General features: G+C 43.9%; 1 protein-coding gene across 1 annotated transcript in view; it reads left to right on the forward strand.

Annotated features, from left to right (window-relative positions):
• The window catches only part of LOC147432971 (phosphatidylinositol/phosphatidylcholine transfer protein SFH1-like), a 40,486-nt gene that overhangs the window by 21,877 nt on the left and 3,146 nt on the right, over window positions 1-15,463 (forward strand). The window contains exons 6-8 of the mRNA XM_086492714.1: window positions 1,991-2,044; window positions 2,143-2,202; window positions 2,773-2,868. Coding sequence (XP_086348840.1) covers window positions 1,991-2,044; window positions 2,143-2,202; window positions 2,773-2,868 — 210 coding nt within the window. The remainder of the gene's footprint in view (window positions 1-1,990; window positions 2,045-2,142; window positions 2,203-2,772; window positions 2,869-15,463) is intronic.

The following is a 15,463-nucleotide window of genomic DNA, read 5'->3' on the forward strand; positions in this document are numbered from 1 at the left end:
AGAGTGAGAATATGGTCTATGGTAGAGAAGGCCCATTTGAAGCTTGCCTGTTTTGGTGCTCGTATGTCCGGTGCAGTGGAATTGAAATGGTGAAGATCTAGGTTTGACAATTCCACAAATCTTTACTTCTTTCCTTGCGTTAATGGCTGCAACTTAGCACGAGTGATGGTTCCTTTTCCATGATTGTGGTGGGCACTGGCTAATTGGAGTGGTAGTGGATAATGCTATCGTGCATCTCCGCTTAGTTTCTCTTACAGTATAGCTGCACCGTCGTAGGCACCCGGGCCAATTGCTATACATTTACGAGGGAGACAGAGTCTGTCTATATCAATGAGATATACATGCACCTCTACGTGTAGGATCCAAGGCGCCCTCTTCGTGAGCTCACGCAAGTTCTGACAGACGCACTACATGATGCAGCAACACAGGTCTTCCCACATAGCCACCCTCAAAGAGGGAAGATGTCCCATAACAGTTGGTATGATGAAGTGTAGAGAGATGAGAGTTAGTTACACTACAGAGGGAGGTGCTCATGGCCATCATCACTCACAGACATTCACAGGTTACCTTCCGGTGCCTTGTGTGACGAAAGAAGAGAGCTTATCTAACTGAACTAGAGAGGGATTTATATCAACTATTCTTGAACCAGGACTCGAGTGAGTCTTGGAAATTGTTTTGTGAGCATTCCCTAGCACCAGCTATTACATCTATAGACATATGGGGTGAATATGCTACTTCTCTCTACATGGCTTCTGACCAGCAATTATTGCCACATCCACCAGAAGCATGCCCACTCACCAGCGCTTTCTTTACTGCAAAGATGGTAAAGAAGGCTATTGATAGGATGAAGATTGGGAGATCATATGACCATGATGGCTCTTACGAGATCAATGGCATTCATACAAAGCTTATGGGAGCTCCCACGAGATCGTTATGCTCGGTTGGCCTTGGAGTCTTCCCGACACTTGACAACACAAGGAGATACATCATGTTGGTATGCACAGATGGCAGCATGGTTTGAGCTAGACGGTTTCTCCATGGACGGGCTCCCCCCCTTTCAGCATTCTCTAGATACACCCCCTCTCTCTCTCTCTCTCTCTCTCTCTCTCTCTCACACACACACACACACACACACACACACACACACACACGGAGAGAGGTCACTAGACTTACATGACAGGATCTGTTTCAGTTGGATACGTAGAGGAAATGGACACAACCTATATTGGAGCTGGGCACAAAGATGGCTACATATAGAGATCATTTTCTCTAGCTCACAGAGGGTGGGTTCTTATCTAGGCCTGCCTACATGGTGTCATGGACACTCGTTCCACAGATTATGATGTGCTCTTGGAGAGATTTGGACATCATCACATCACATCACATCAGTTGGAGATTGAGATTGGCCAATATTGAGGCATTTCAGCTGAGGCCAGGTTGTGCCAGGTGTGTTCGAGAGAGCCAGAGACAGAGCTTCACTATAAAAGTGACAATGTGAAGTGTCCTTTCCCATGTTGCACCGCGCCCGATTGGACTTTAAAGTGCATTCTAAGAATTGAGAGGCACAAGTTTCAGGTGCTGTACCAAGTCTTGGAGGGCAAGGCACCTAATGGTCATAGGCAGTGGGACAAATAGTTGTGACCAGCTGTCAACACCTTAATGGAGATCGTTTGGCCGTCCTCCAGCTAGCTCATTTCGTCAGTGGGTGTTGGCTCTGAAGCCCACACTTGGAGAGACGAATGGCTCCCATGACTTGCCGATTGTAGTGCACAGCTACAAAATCATTCAAAAATTTCTCTATTCTAGGTAGGAATTTGGTTAGAAGTATGCTCTATTTTAATTCTTTTTTGGTGACACTTTATGATGAGAGATATCATTATCAGTAGTACCTTATTCTGGTCTATGTGCCATTTTGGCCTTTAATATGCAAATTCAATTATTTGTTTCATTCATTCGTTCTTTCTGGTGACAACATGAATGGAATATGCAGGGACGACCTGTGTTTTCTGTAGGAGTAGGACTCAGTGGCTTTGACAAAGCTCCTGTAAGTCATTCAGAGCTTTCTTTTTCACTTCTTGGCCCCTCTTTAATCTTGCAAGGAGCTCATCTCAAAAATATCTTTGGTACCTATTTGAATTCCAGGTAGATAAATATATCCAGTCACACATCCAACTTAATGAGTACCGGGACCAAGTGCTGCTTGTAAGTGACTCCTTATTTCTTTAATCAAGACTAGAGAAACCTTCATGGAGGGTTGAAATATCAAAACATCTCAAGTTTAGGCTTAATTGAGTGTTTTACCACAGTCAACTTGAACAGATCCATTATGCATCTGCCATATTAAGCTACTACCTCTAATTTCATCAGTTTAACCCTCACAGCTTATTAGGATGTAACACTTTATACGTAGGTATAAATATTATTGCACCTCAGTTTCTCTCAACAAGAAGCAAAACGAATGTGCATAATTATGAATCTAGATGTACAATTAGGCAGTTTTCTTGACTAAATGTCTTCAACTAAATCTAAAACCATTTTGTTTCAAGTATGAGAGAATGCATGTGCAAGTGCTGTATAACTATATACACATATTTGGTTTATAGATATGCTGTATTACTATATACACACAGTTGGATTTGGTGTATAGATATGCCATAGGTAATTTCGCATGGATTACTAGCATTTATACAGCAGATTTGAGAGCACATTTTAGTGTACCTATACTGTAATAATGGCTGACATTGACAAAACTCTCTTGGTTTTGTTTGTCAGCCAAACTCAAGCAAGCGGATGGGCCACTTTGTTGGAACTTGCCTAAAGATACTCGATATGACTAACTTGAAGCTTTCTACTCTCAGTAGGATAAAGGTATTGTTGTTGTATCCTAACTCATGTGCATGTTTGTATGCTGTAGTACTCTACCACCTGTTTATATGCTCTGTTAAACTGCCCCCTCCCTCCCTAATCCCCCCTGCCTCACAGAGAATGCTCTTGAATTTTTGTCCTTTTTATAAACAGGATAATACCTAGAGAAAAGTATGGTAGACTTTTGTGCATGCAGGTACTGTCTCAGCTGGAGGGGCCCTCCAACCTTTAGAGGCATGTTGCATCGAGCCCTGAAATGAAGTAGGCAGAAAGCTGCTGATGGGCTCCCAACAAGTGCAGCTCTTGCCCATCAAGCGATGGGTTTGTGACTCCCCAGCTTTGGTAATCTTCCTATAATGTCTGTAGCATTCTTGATGTCCTGCTTGTCGGATGAGGTGCACCATGACAGTCCACACGTTAAAGTCCTCAGTGGACATCATTGAACAAGCACGTAGAGGCAAATCTCCTGTGCCGCAAACTATTCTAGATTTAGCGCGGAGTGTGTATGTCCCCCATAGTAACTCCCCAGTGTGCAAGCAGCCAAAGGAGTGTAGTCACAACCTGGTCCAATTATTCTGGGCGGAACTCATGTGAGAGGCCCAGAAGATGCAGGTTCTCTGCTTGCTCATGTGAGAGTGACCGTACTCTGTCCATGCTGAATCCTCTCACTCACCTGCATTTTGTACACAGAAGATTTTGATGATGGCTTCTGTAAGTTTACTCTCCTTCATGGTGTTGTCTTAAGCCAAATTGCATGGCATTTACAAGAGCAGAACCCAGCATGACGTTGATTTTTGAAGCTTACAATAACTCTGTTAGCTTCTGGTCATTCTCTCCCAGTTTTTCTTTTCTACTCAGTGTGGCACACACCTGGTATTAAACATTGGTCGCTCAACATCTTCGGAGCCATGACACAAACTGAGTATACAAACTTAATGTATGCTCATGTGTGTGGGGGGGAACTTAAATCAATATCTGGGTTATACACCCACTATTGGCCACTGAAGATGTTCATGGGGATGTCATATGATCTAGTCAATGATATTGTCTTGTAAATGACAACCTTGAGCCTCCTTTTGCAATCTGCTGTTTACTTCCTTCACTAGACAATAAGTGAGTGCGCCAGATTGTGGTGCCAATTTGTGCAATCAGGAAAAAATTGTATACTTCCTGCATGTTTCGTAAAATCATTTGTGGGTATTAACTCTTTTGCTTTCACCTTTGTTTCCAAAAGAGAGAGACCTCATGTTCGGAAAATTGTATCACTCGAGAGACATCGATGCAAGAAAGTAAGGGTGCTTATGTAAGGTGTGAGCTTTGTACTAGAGTACTAGAGTATGAGTCAAGGAGGGAAAAGGTGGATTTATCCCACATGCAGTGGGTGCAAGGCTGTAGAGCTACTTAAAGCTCATTTCAGGAATGAATAAACACAAGTCTATTTTGCATTACATCTCCCTTGCTTATGGTGAGCTTGTGATGGCTTAGCAAATACTCAAGATCGTGTTTATGAGTCCAATTTAACTAATCTTGGAACCTAATTCGCTTGAGTGATAACCTAGCCAACACACACTCACTTGTGTGCACGATGTTTCTCTTTCATCCACCCTAGCTAGCACGATTTCGTTCCTTTCAAGTGGTATCAGAGCTACATGGTTTGCTAGCTAGGATTGCTATTATGCATTTGCATTCAATAGTTGCTCCTCATTTTAGCAAAATTGGCATTTGGATTTAGTGTGTGCGCCTAGCCCGTCTCAAGAGCTTTCAATCAAGCCCATCCACACCAGTTTTGAGCTAGACTTCGTCAATTAACGCTTTGAAGAAACTCAAAACTTGCAAAACTCCAGTCTCTGGTTTTTCCTGCAGATCCACGGCTCAAAAGTGTGTGTATGTGTGCCTAAAGGAGCATTCGATGCTCACCATCCCCCTGTGGAAAAGAAGTCTTCAAAAGGTTCAATTAACCCCAAAGATGGCCCTATCCGTGGTGTGAACACCCTGTTCTTAGGGTCTTTGACCACTCAAAGGCAGCCAAAAAGGGGTGCTCACACAAAGCCTGCGTGCTGCCTGGAAAGCTGCCCGTTCTGACCCGGCCCTCCCACAAACACACACACACACGCTGACTGTTGGCGTGACCGACCCCCGAAAAATGCGCTGACAGACTGACGTGGCACTATACGGATGGTCGTTGTAAGGTGCAGCGGAATGAATGTCGAACTTTGCTCAAGATGGGTGCTCCGAACTGTGCTCAAGGTTCCTTTTACTTACGGAAGTGAGAGCCTTCCGTTCCCTTAGTGAGATAGTGCAATGGACACTGTGCGTGAAGATGCATGAGACTAAGAGATAGAGAAGAGAATACGACACCAGAGACGTAAAACCCTCCTCCAAGGGCCCCACTCTTGATGGCGAAAGTGGTCTACTATTGATTGCACAAATCTCTACAATGCTTGGACTTGCCGACGATGTTGACGACGATGAGAACGACGACGAGGACGAGCTGAAATCTGAAAATGCTAAGGGCTGAAATCTGCAAATCCTTATCTGCTGGATTCTGACTCTATGTCGGTGACGATGTCGCCGACGACGCGCTGAAAACGCAGATGCTGAAATCTGCGTTTTCTGGGCTGAATCTGCAAACTTCGCAGGACCTGACCGTGCGGCGAGGATCTGCTACGGGAAGGTGAGATCTGCGAGGTTCGGGGGTTCTATTGCGGGTAGTGACTGCTGAAAACTGAAAACGCTGATGCTTAATGAGGTTCCGTCGCGAAGATCTGCAAAAATGCCGAGTTGTCTTGCAGATGCAAAAACACTAGGGCTGAAAATTGTCCTATTGCTGCCGGTTGTCTTGCAAATGCAAAACGCTAGGCTTCTTGATTTGACTTGCTGGTGTTGGGGCTGATCTGCTGTGCACAAAATGCCAGGCTGCCTGTGGATGGAAACGCTAGGTCCTTGCAGATGCAAAATGCTAGCTGCTGATGTGGGGGGTCTTGCGGAGAAGTTGCTTGTGGAGCAAGGTGCTCCTGTTGCCTCTTCTGCCAGAAAGTGCTAGCGCTAGGTTTGCTTATATACAAACTTAGCAAAATTGCCCTACCTACTTTCCAACAAAAGTCACTTAAAAATAATAAGTGAAAAATGTCAAAAATAGGGAAAATAGGTCTATGCACTGTAAAAAAGCTATTGATAGGTTTTGATTGGAATCTGATGGTCATGCTGTGTGCAATCGGAGGATATGCATCTACTCTAAGTGTCTGGACATGCACGGTCTGCGAACAGACTTACAAAGGTACCAGATCACTTCCTATTCTAGACTGACTTGATTGAACTGAACCCTGGTCATGTTGTAGCTTGTCCATGGACACATAGGGTTGGATGTGTCATGTGACAGTCGTAGAACGCGTTGCCATGCTGATGTGGCTCGTATGGAATTCTGTGATTTTTGCTGACAATACGGATTTTCGCCAATCGCGCTACTAGCTTTTGGAGATTAATGCTTTTGAGTTTGAGAAGCTTTTGGAGATCAATTGCTTTTGATTTTGAGTTAAAAACTTTTGGGGGCTCTGCTTTTGGGCATCCCTTATAAGAATAAATAAGCCTTAGGGGCTCACTTCTCTGGGCATTTGGACGCAGAGACTGAGAGTGAGCACCCATGGGCTCTTGTACTTTGCACACAGATTAATATAAATTGAAATACCGAAAGGGGCGCCAGTACGGAACTACACCGGGCCGTGTCATCTTTTGTGAACTGTCTTAAAGTGAATCTCTGTTGAGTCGCGGTAGAATCTTGACTTGGGGTGTCCAAGTTTGTTATAGTGGTATCAGAGCACGGCCAATTTCTCTTCTACTGGGAAATCCGATCCTTTATTTCGCGACAGTTATGGATTTCAAAAAGAATCAGTCAACTTCTTCTGCATTTGCTGATGCGGGAGGAGATCACGAAGAAGATTCAACCGAATTAACAGAGGAAGAGTGCGGGCCATCTTGGCCTACTCAATACGAACTTCAAGAGATGGAACGTTGACAAGTGGACGAGTGCACAAAGCAAATGATTAAATTTGCCAAAGATCCTCAATTTGCAAAATTTTTGTCTCAGTTATCTATCGTTGAAGTGCACACTCAGTGGCAGAAAGCCACCGAACCACCCATCAAACCGGCAATCAAGAAACCTCCTTCTCCGAGGATGTTTACAGAACAAGAACTTCAAGAGGTGGTTCAGACTCAGATCGGTCCACTTTTGGACACGGAACAATCAATCCCAAAAGCAAGTGAAAAAGCGCAAGAAGGGGACTGACTATCCTGGATATTTGGGCCGTCAATCTTCTTTTGCATCTGCAAGAAAGCAGAAGAAGCATGTACGCTTTGAAGGACTACCCAGTTCTTCTTCTTCCTCTTCTTGTGATAGTTCTTCTAGCTCTTCTGATTCGAGCGAGGAGGACAGAGAAGGCAAAAAGCGAAGCAAAAAGCAAAGCTTTGGAAAGGGCAATAAAAAGACAAAGAACCCCAAATTCCGCCCAATTCTTGACAGCTCTACAAAGGAGTCATCCTTTGACAGTTCGGACTTAGATGACCATATCTTTTATGCAAAGAAGAAGCACTTCTACAGAGCCAACCAATATGACTTCCTCGAAGATAAAAGCAAAAAAGCAAAAGAATTTTAAGGTGGACAATCGATAAAATTTGAATTCTTTTTAGGATTCCGAGATGCTCCGAGGGCTTTGGCCTTCATCCAGCAGTTTGACATAGCCTTCTCTAGGGGGCATTACTCAAAGCACTCCAAGATTAGGAGGGCTGCATCTTTTCTAAAAGGCAATGCTTGAACATGGTGGTCCATGTAGCAGGCTACAGTGTCACTTTCACAGGACACACAGTTAGTACAGTTCGTCTGGTCTGGTCTGGTTTGGTCTAGTTCACGTTGGACGAACTCTCTGGGCTGGGCAGCGACACGTGGCAGGGATACGACGGTGGTTCTAGTGGACATCGTGGCCAGGTCACCACCACCATTCAGTCTGGAGATAGACTTAGATGGTTGACATTTATGAGCCGTTGGTGGTTCTTTATTGTGGGATATGAGTAGTAGTTGTTGGGTCATAGAGAGGATCTTCTAGATATAGGGTCCAGCGTCGTTGTTTAGAGGAGCGAGTCTATACACACAGCATGTCTTCACCATCCCTGCACATCTGAGCCTCGACACCCCCATTGTACCTGTGAGTCCTGGGCTAGAGCTGAGTGTGCTACCACGCCAGAGTCTGTATCGGTTCTTTGAGATAGTCGAGTCATATGTTTTGGTCTGCTGCTATTGTGTCTCCGTGAGCTCAGTCGTTATCTATTGTTCCTTCGTTTTCAATCTGTTTTGAGTGAGATTGTCACGCACATTGCACTGAGGAGCACCCACTGTAGAGAGCACGACACACTATCTGCGCTACAGTCCACTCTTCTTCTGAGGAAAGAAGCTCCAATCAAGTGGTTGAAATTCAAAAGGCTCTTTATTTCTTCTTGGCTAACTCGGGAGTACGAACAGGATATACGAACCGCTTGGAACCATCTTCGGTTGACCAAGGGAGATTCTTTGGATGCTTATTGCAAGAGGTTTTGGGACTCTTTTCTACCAACCTCTTCATTTAAGGTGGTCTTTTTTAAGGAACAGATTGAGCAGTTTTGCTGCGGACTCCCGATAGAGATCCGAGACTACTTGTCACGTGCATATCTAACCCTAAGTGTACGTGAACAAGTTACTTCATGGGAAGGGTTCAGTTCAGTTAGCATAGCTTAGAAAGTGTACTGGCACTTTTGTGAGTCTGTTCGCAGACCGTGCATGCCCAGACACTTAGATTAGATGCATATCCTCTGGTTGCACACAGCATGATCCTCAGATTTTAGTCAGGACCCATCAGGAGCATTTTTACAGTGCATAGACCTATTTTCCCTATTTTTGACATTTTTCACTTATTATTTTTAAGTGACTTTTGTTGGAAACTGGGTAGGGCAAATTGACTAAGCATGTATATAAGAAAACCTAGCGCTAGCACTTTTGGGCGGAAGAGGCAACAGAAACCAAGGGTTTAGCAGGCACCTTCTCAGCAAGACTCCCCACCTTCAGGATCAATGTTTTTCAGCCATCAACAAGATCAGATAGCGTTTTTGCACTTGTAGATTCCTAGCGATAGTAGAACAAAACATCAGCCTAGCATTTTGCTTTTGCAGGACAAACGACGACAGCAAGACAGTAGACCCACTAGCATTTTTGCAATAGACCCCAAATCAGCCCTAGCGTTTTTGCATCAGCATAACACCTCAGCGTTTTTGCAGATTTCAGCCATTAGCGTTTTCAGATTTCAGCCCGTCTCGTCGTCATCTTCATCGTCATTGACATCGTCGCCAAGTCCAAGCATTGTAGAGATTTGTGCAATCAATAGTAGACCGCTCTCGCCATAGAGAGTGGGGCCTTCGGAGGAGGGTTTGACAACATTTTGGTGTCGTATTCTTCTCTCCCTATCTCTCAGTCTTAGCACCTTCATTGACAGTGTTATCCACTTTGTTTGTGATCACTTGCACTATCTCATTAAAGAACGGAAGGCTCTCCCTTCCCTAAGTAAAAGGAACCTTGAGCACAGTAGCAAAGTTCAACATTCACTTCTGTTGCACCTTACACTACTGCCTGGAACAAAAGTCAAATTCTATCCAAGAATTAATGGGTCATGCAAAACGGGATTTCTCAACACATTCGGGAAATTTGACTTATCCCACTGATGAGATCTTGACTCAGAGAACCAAACAAACCTCTAACAATGAAAGTAGAAAGAGAAAGAGTTTCCAAGAAAAGAAGGATAAGGATGCACGAGCTCGACTGACTCTTCGAGAAAGATCTAACTATATCAAAGAGGGAAAGTGTTTTGGTTGCGGGGAATATGGCCACATCTTCTCAAAGTGCCCAAAAAAGGCACAAGCAAGAACAAACTGAAGACAGGCCAAAGAGTTCGAGAGCAGCAGAGGAACGTGGTAGAAAAGGCAAGATGAAAGCAAGATTGGTACCAGATTGCATGGGTACTGACCCAAGCGTGATTGAGCTTGGGGCAAAGTGAAAGATCAAGAAGCCCTGACTTTCTTCGATGGAGGAGCCAAGGCCAACTTCATTTCACCTGAATTGGCGACGCGGCTCGAGATTACACCCGACAAGATGGGACCACCAATAGAGGAAGTTCTAGCGGCACCTGGACGGGACATAGCCATTACACCAATCATTGGCAAACTTCGGTTGCATTGCCAGGGGTATTTAGGGCATGAGGACTTCTATATCATGCCTTTGGAAGATTGGGACGTTCTCCTAGGAGTCCCTTGGTACCATAAGAACAATGCCGTGGTCGATTATTGGGCAAAGAAAGCAACCTTGAAGAATGAAAAGGGCCGAAAAATTGTACTTGATGTAAAACTGAAGGGCAAGTCCGTCCCTATTGTATCGGCTTTGGCCATTTCCAAATTAATGAAATCCAGTCTCTTTGTTTACTCGATATACTTGAAAGAGTTAAATGATGAACACAAAACGAACATGTTTGAACTTGATAAAGAACGCCAAGATTTTCTTCACACATGTTGATTGTTTCTTTGAGGGCGTGCCAGGCGAGTTGCCCCCATGTCGTCTCGAGGATTATATCATTGATCTGATTCCTTGAAGCACACCACCGACCGGCCACCTTACTGTGTTAGCCGATCCCAGAATGCAGAGATCATGAACCAAGTGAAAGACCTTCTGTAAAAGGGTCTTATCTAGTTGAGTACTTCACCTCTGATGTTGTTGGTATTAAAGAAAGACGGATCTTGGAGAATGTGCATTGATTACAGAGCTCTCAATAAAATTATTATCTAAAACGGATTTCCAATTCCAAGGATCGACGATATTTTTGACGGACTTCAGGGATCCTCTTGTTTCACCGGAATTGATTTGAAAAGCGGAATCATCAGATCCGAATCGCTCCGAGAGATGTCTACAAGACACCCTTTTGGACAAGCTTCGGTTTATATGAATTTTTGGTGATGCCTTTTGGCCTTAACCAATGCTTCAGTGACTTTCAACCGAATGATGGATAGGATTTTCCAAGGGTATATTTTTTTGATGACATTATAGTCTTCTCCAAGGATGAAGTAGAACATCGTAACCATCTGCTACAGGTCTTTCAAGCATTGTGTGATCACAAGTTAGTTATCAATGCCAAAAAGAGTGAATTTTTCTTGCTGGAGATACCATTCATGATTGGCCAGATTTGAATAATGTTCATGAAGTTAGAAGCTTCTTGGGCTTGTGTTCTTACTATCGGCGGTACATTCAAAAGTTTGCAGAGGTAGCTTTCCCTTTGCACATTCTGACACAGAAAGGAGTCCCTTTCTCGTGGGGACCGACAAAGGTGACTGTCTTTCAGACATTGAAAGAGAAATTGATTACTAGATCAGTGTTGACTTTGCCGAACTTGCAAAAGTCATTTGAAGTATATTGTGATGCTTGTGGTCGTAGTTTGGGAGCGGTCTTAATGCAAGAAGGCCATGTCATTGCCTATGAAAGCCGATTGTTTTCAATACCAGAATTGATAGCACAGATTTATGAGAAAGAGCTTTTGGCAGTGGCCCATGCTCTTACCCAGTGGCGACATTATCTACTTGGAGCCGACTTCACGGTCTTCACTGATCATCAGAGTTTACGCTACTACTTGTCATAGAAGCAGCTTTCGAAAATGCAGATGCGGTGGGCTAACATCTTGTCACAGTTTCATATTCAGATTGTCGATGTTCAGGGACAAAAAAACTTGGTGGCAGATGCTTTGTCTTCGAAGCCGTTAGTCTTGGCTATTTCTGCGATTCATCATAGAAGCTTCGAGAACATGGTTGATCAGTACGCCACAGATCCGGATTTTTTCTATGTATTCACTCGAATACAGAATGGGGAGGTAGTAGCGGGATATTCCCTTGGGGATGGCTACTTGATGAAGAAAACGATGTGCGTCACACAGCCCGTTGAGAGAAACGGTTTTGACTAAGTGCCATTGTCCACCTTTTACGGGTCATTGCGGCATCAACACCCCCTTGAAAGGTGTGGAGCGTTACTTCTTTTGGCCGAGACTCAAGAAAGATGTGGACGACTTTGTACGTAGTTGTTTAGTATGCTAGAAAGTCAAGTTTGACATGCATAAGGGACATGGATTGTTACAGACTTTACCCATTCCCACCCGTCCCTGGGAAAGTATTGCAATGGATTTCATTTTTTATCTCCCGAAGACACATAGTGGGCATGATGGCATTTGGATTGTCATCGACAAATTTAGCAAGCAAGCTCACTTCATTCCAGTGAAGAAAACAATCAAACCGGATCATTTAGTGAGTTTGTTCGTTGCACAGATTTTCAGACTACATGGCATGCCTGATAAGTCTTCGACTGAGATCCCCGATTCATGAGTTTGTTTTGGAGGGCTATTTGGGAGAACATTGGCACACGGTTGCACTTCTCATCATTCCACCTGCAGACAGATGGGCAATCTAAGATTGCAGATTCAGTCGTTCTGGATTTATTGAAGTCTTATATTTCTGATCAGAAGACTCAATGGGAATTTTTTTGCCCTCGATGGAATTTGCCTACAATAGCACGATCCATTCTTCAATGGGGAAGGCGCCATTTGAGATCATTGAAGGTGCTCCGAAAGTTCCACCCTTCCTTAGCACTAAAGATAAGATTTTTGAAGCCGACCAGTACACGAGGGACTTGGACACTGCTTTTGCCAAGGTCCGGGAGGCTTTACAGAAATCTCAAGAACGACGTAAAGAGGAAGCAGATCGACATCGACGAGATTTGAAATTAAAGGAAGACGATTGGGTGCTCTTACGTTTTGAGAAGGCACGCCTAAGAACGAAAAAGGGAAAGGAGCGGCTTTTTCCAAAGCTTAGCATGAGGTATTATGGCCCTTTCCACATAAAAGAAAAGATAAATGATGTCTCCTTTAGACTCAAGCTGCCCGATACTTGGAAGATTCACAATGCATTTCATGTGAGTCTATTGAAGCCTTTAAAAGGCGATGTGCCGATGATGGGGAGCCATATGAGCAACCCAAAGTGGAGGAAAGCGAGAGATACTCGTTCTAGAACAGATTTTGGCACACGAGGACAGAAAGATAAGAGGTAAAGTGATTAGGCGGTTCTTGGTTAAATTCAAGAACTATCCTGCATTGGATGCGAAGTGTATGGAGGAGGAGGACCTAGCAGATACTCCTTAGATTTTGGAACTTTACCTTGAAGCATTCGGTTTAGCATAGTCTACTCCGATAGAAACCCAAATTCAGCAAGGGTGAATCTAGTGCTGTGGGTTTGCACAAGAGGGGAGTCACTCCGCTCCTTTATCAACACATTACCTCGATTTTGAATAGAGTCATTGATGTCCCCTTTGGTTTTCAGGGATACTAGTCGGCTAAGTAGTATTCTGTTGTATGACTTTATAACAAGAATTCCCAAAAATGAAAATGATTGATTTGTACTTGACTTATTTGAATGTAGGAATTAAAAGACGAAATGACTGCAGCATTTCGGTCTCATTTATCTCTATAGACATGATTGCAATAAGGATTAGTTAATCGGGCATCCGTGAGGTTCGGAATGGATCTAGATTCTAGATGCGTTTACTAAATACGTTGCCAATGGTCATGGTTTGAGATTTGTCTGTGATTTGTCATGTGATGTCCGGTGATGTCCGATGATGTGACTGTCGTTTTGTACAAGTGCTAGATGTGTCGTAACTAGTGCATCGGTACTGACAGTCAATGTCTACTAAGACAGTTTATGGCCTCTGTCTGTTTTGCATGCGTAATCGAGGGCTATTACAATTCTTTTAAGAGGGGAGTATGTCACAAACTGGTGACGTGGCAGCCTGGCAAGCCCTCGGACAAGCGCACACACACATACACACGCTGATTGTTGACATGGCATCCCTCGGAAAATGTGCCGACATGCTGATGTGGCGTTGTACGGACAGCGGTAGAACGTGTTGACATGTTGACGTGTCAGCGTATAGAATTCCGTGATTTTCGCTGACAGTACGGATTTCCGCAAATCGTGCTGCCAGCTTTTGGAGATTAATGCTTTTGAGTTTGAGAAGCTTTTGGAGATCAGTTGCTTTTGATTTTAAGTTAAAAACTTTGGGGCTCTGCAAGAATAAATAAGCCTTGGGGGCTCACTTCTCTGGGCATCTGGACGCAGAGACAGAGAGTGAGCACCCGCGGGCTCTTGTACTTTGCACACAGATTAATATAAAAGAAATACGGAAAGGGGCTCCAGTCTTTGGGGCCAATACCTTTTGGCACGGAACTACGCCGGGCCGTGTTATCTTTTGTGAACTGTTTTAAAGTGAATCTCTGTTATGTCGCGGTAGAATCTTGACTTGGGGTGTCCAAGTTTGTTACACTTGGCTCCCCGTTGGATGGGGTCCCAGAAGTTGGTAAAAACTTCTTTTGTTGCGTCTAATTCTTCTGTTGCTTCTTCTTAGGGTTTAGGCCCCTCGACTAGGTTGGCTCCGTTCTTCAGTGGCTTGATATGTCAGCAGTTTGTGACATGAGCTGAGAGCTTTTGGCCTAAGTTGATCATTTCTCATCTTACCATGACAAATGAATGATATGTACACCTTCTATCTAGGCAATCGAGCTCTTTGATAAAGAAGTGGCCAGTTAGTTCCATTCTCCCCTCGTCGTATTAATGATGGTCCAGTAGGTACACAAATCTCCTTCCAGATACATCTTGTAGTACCGTATTTGCGTCTTATAGTTTGTGTGCGCTTGGCACACCCAGTTCGTTACCTTATGGATGTTGTACATGTACCAAAGGTTACCAAAAAGAGTAATTTTTGTCGATCACATGATTAAGCATCGTTAAAAGGTTTGCATCCTCAGAACTTCAATAACTAGTGCAGGCTGGTTGCAAGAAGCAATGATAGGCAGGATGTTTGTTTCCAAGGAAAAGCCACGGAGCACTTTCATGTGTAGGTTGCCCCCATGTTTCTTGTTATGGGAAGGAGGAAGTGGGCGAGCCCCTCGTTTTGCTAAATGTTTCTGCCAGGTTATTCTATGATTTATGAAGCCTTGGATGTATTCAAAACGAGTCTTGCTGAAGAGCTGAGAATACCAGCTGCAGAACGCAAAGACTAGAGAAGGAAAGTTGCATAGGTGTACACCTGCTAATAATCCCATGCAAATATTTATGGTTGGCATCATTATACAATATATGGTGAAGTTTGTTCAGAATGTTGAGCCCACTGGCTTTTATGAGGCCATTGAAACTGTGTATCAGAAGGAAGCCATGGACTCTGCACTCTACAGCAATAAAAATTGGGGTTTTGTGCCTTTGACAGATGGCAAGAAGACTAATGGACATACGTCGGTATATATGGTGAAGTATGAGAGTGATGAAAGTGTTCCATGTGTTGCCTGCATCAGCCACAAGAGCTGCTATCTGAGGCTGAATGCTGGTGAGAAGCTGGCCCCAAAAACGCAAAGGGTGGGGGAGGAGATAGTACTTGCCCTTCTACTTCTACTTTACTTTAGTTATTAAGTGACTTTCGGGTCTCTTACAGAGTAAGTAACCCCAA

Source organism: Adiantum capillus-veneris, chromosome 20, assembly GCF_014529385.1.
Source record: "Adiantum capillus-veneris isolate H3 chromosome 20, ASM1452938v2, whole genome shotgun sequence".
Taxonomy (NCBI): domain Eukaryota; kingdom Viridiplantae; phylum Streptophyta; class Polypodiopsida; order Polypodiales; family Pteridaceae; genus Adiantum; species Adiantum capillus-veneris.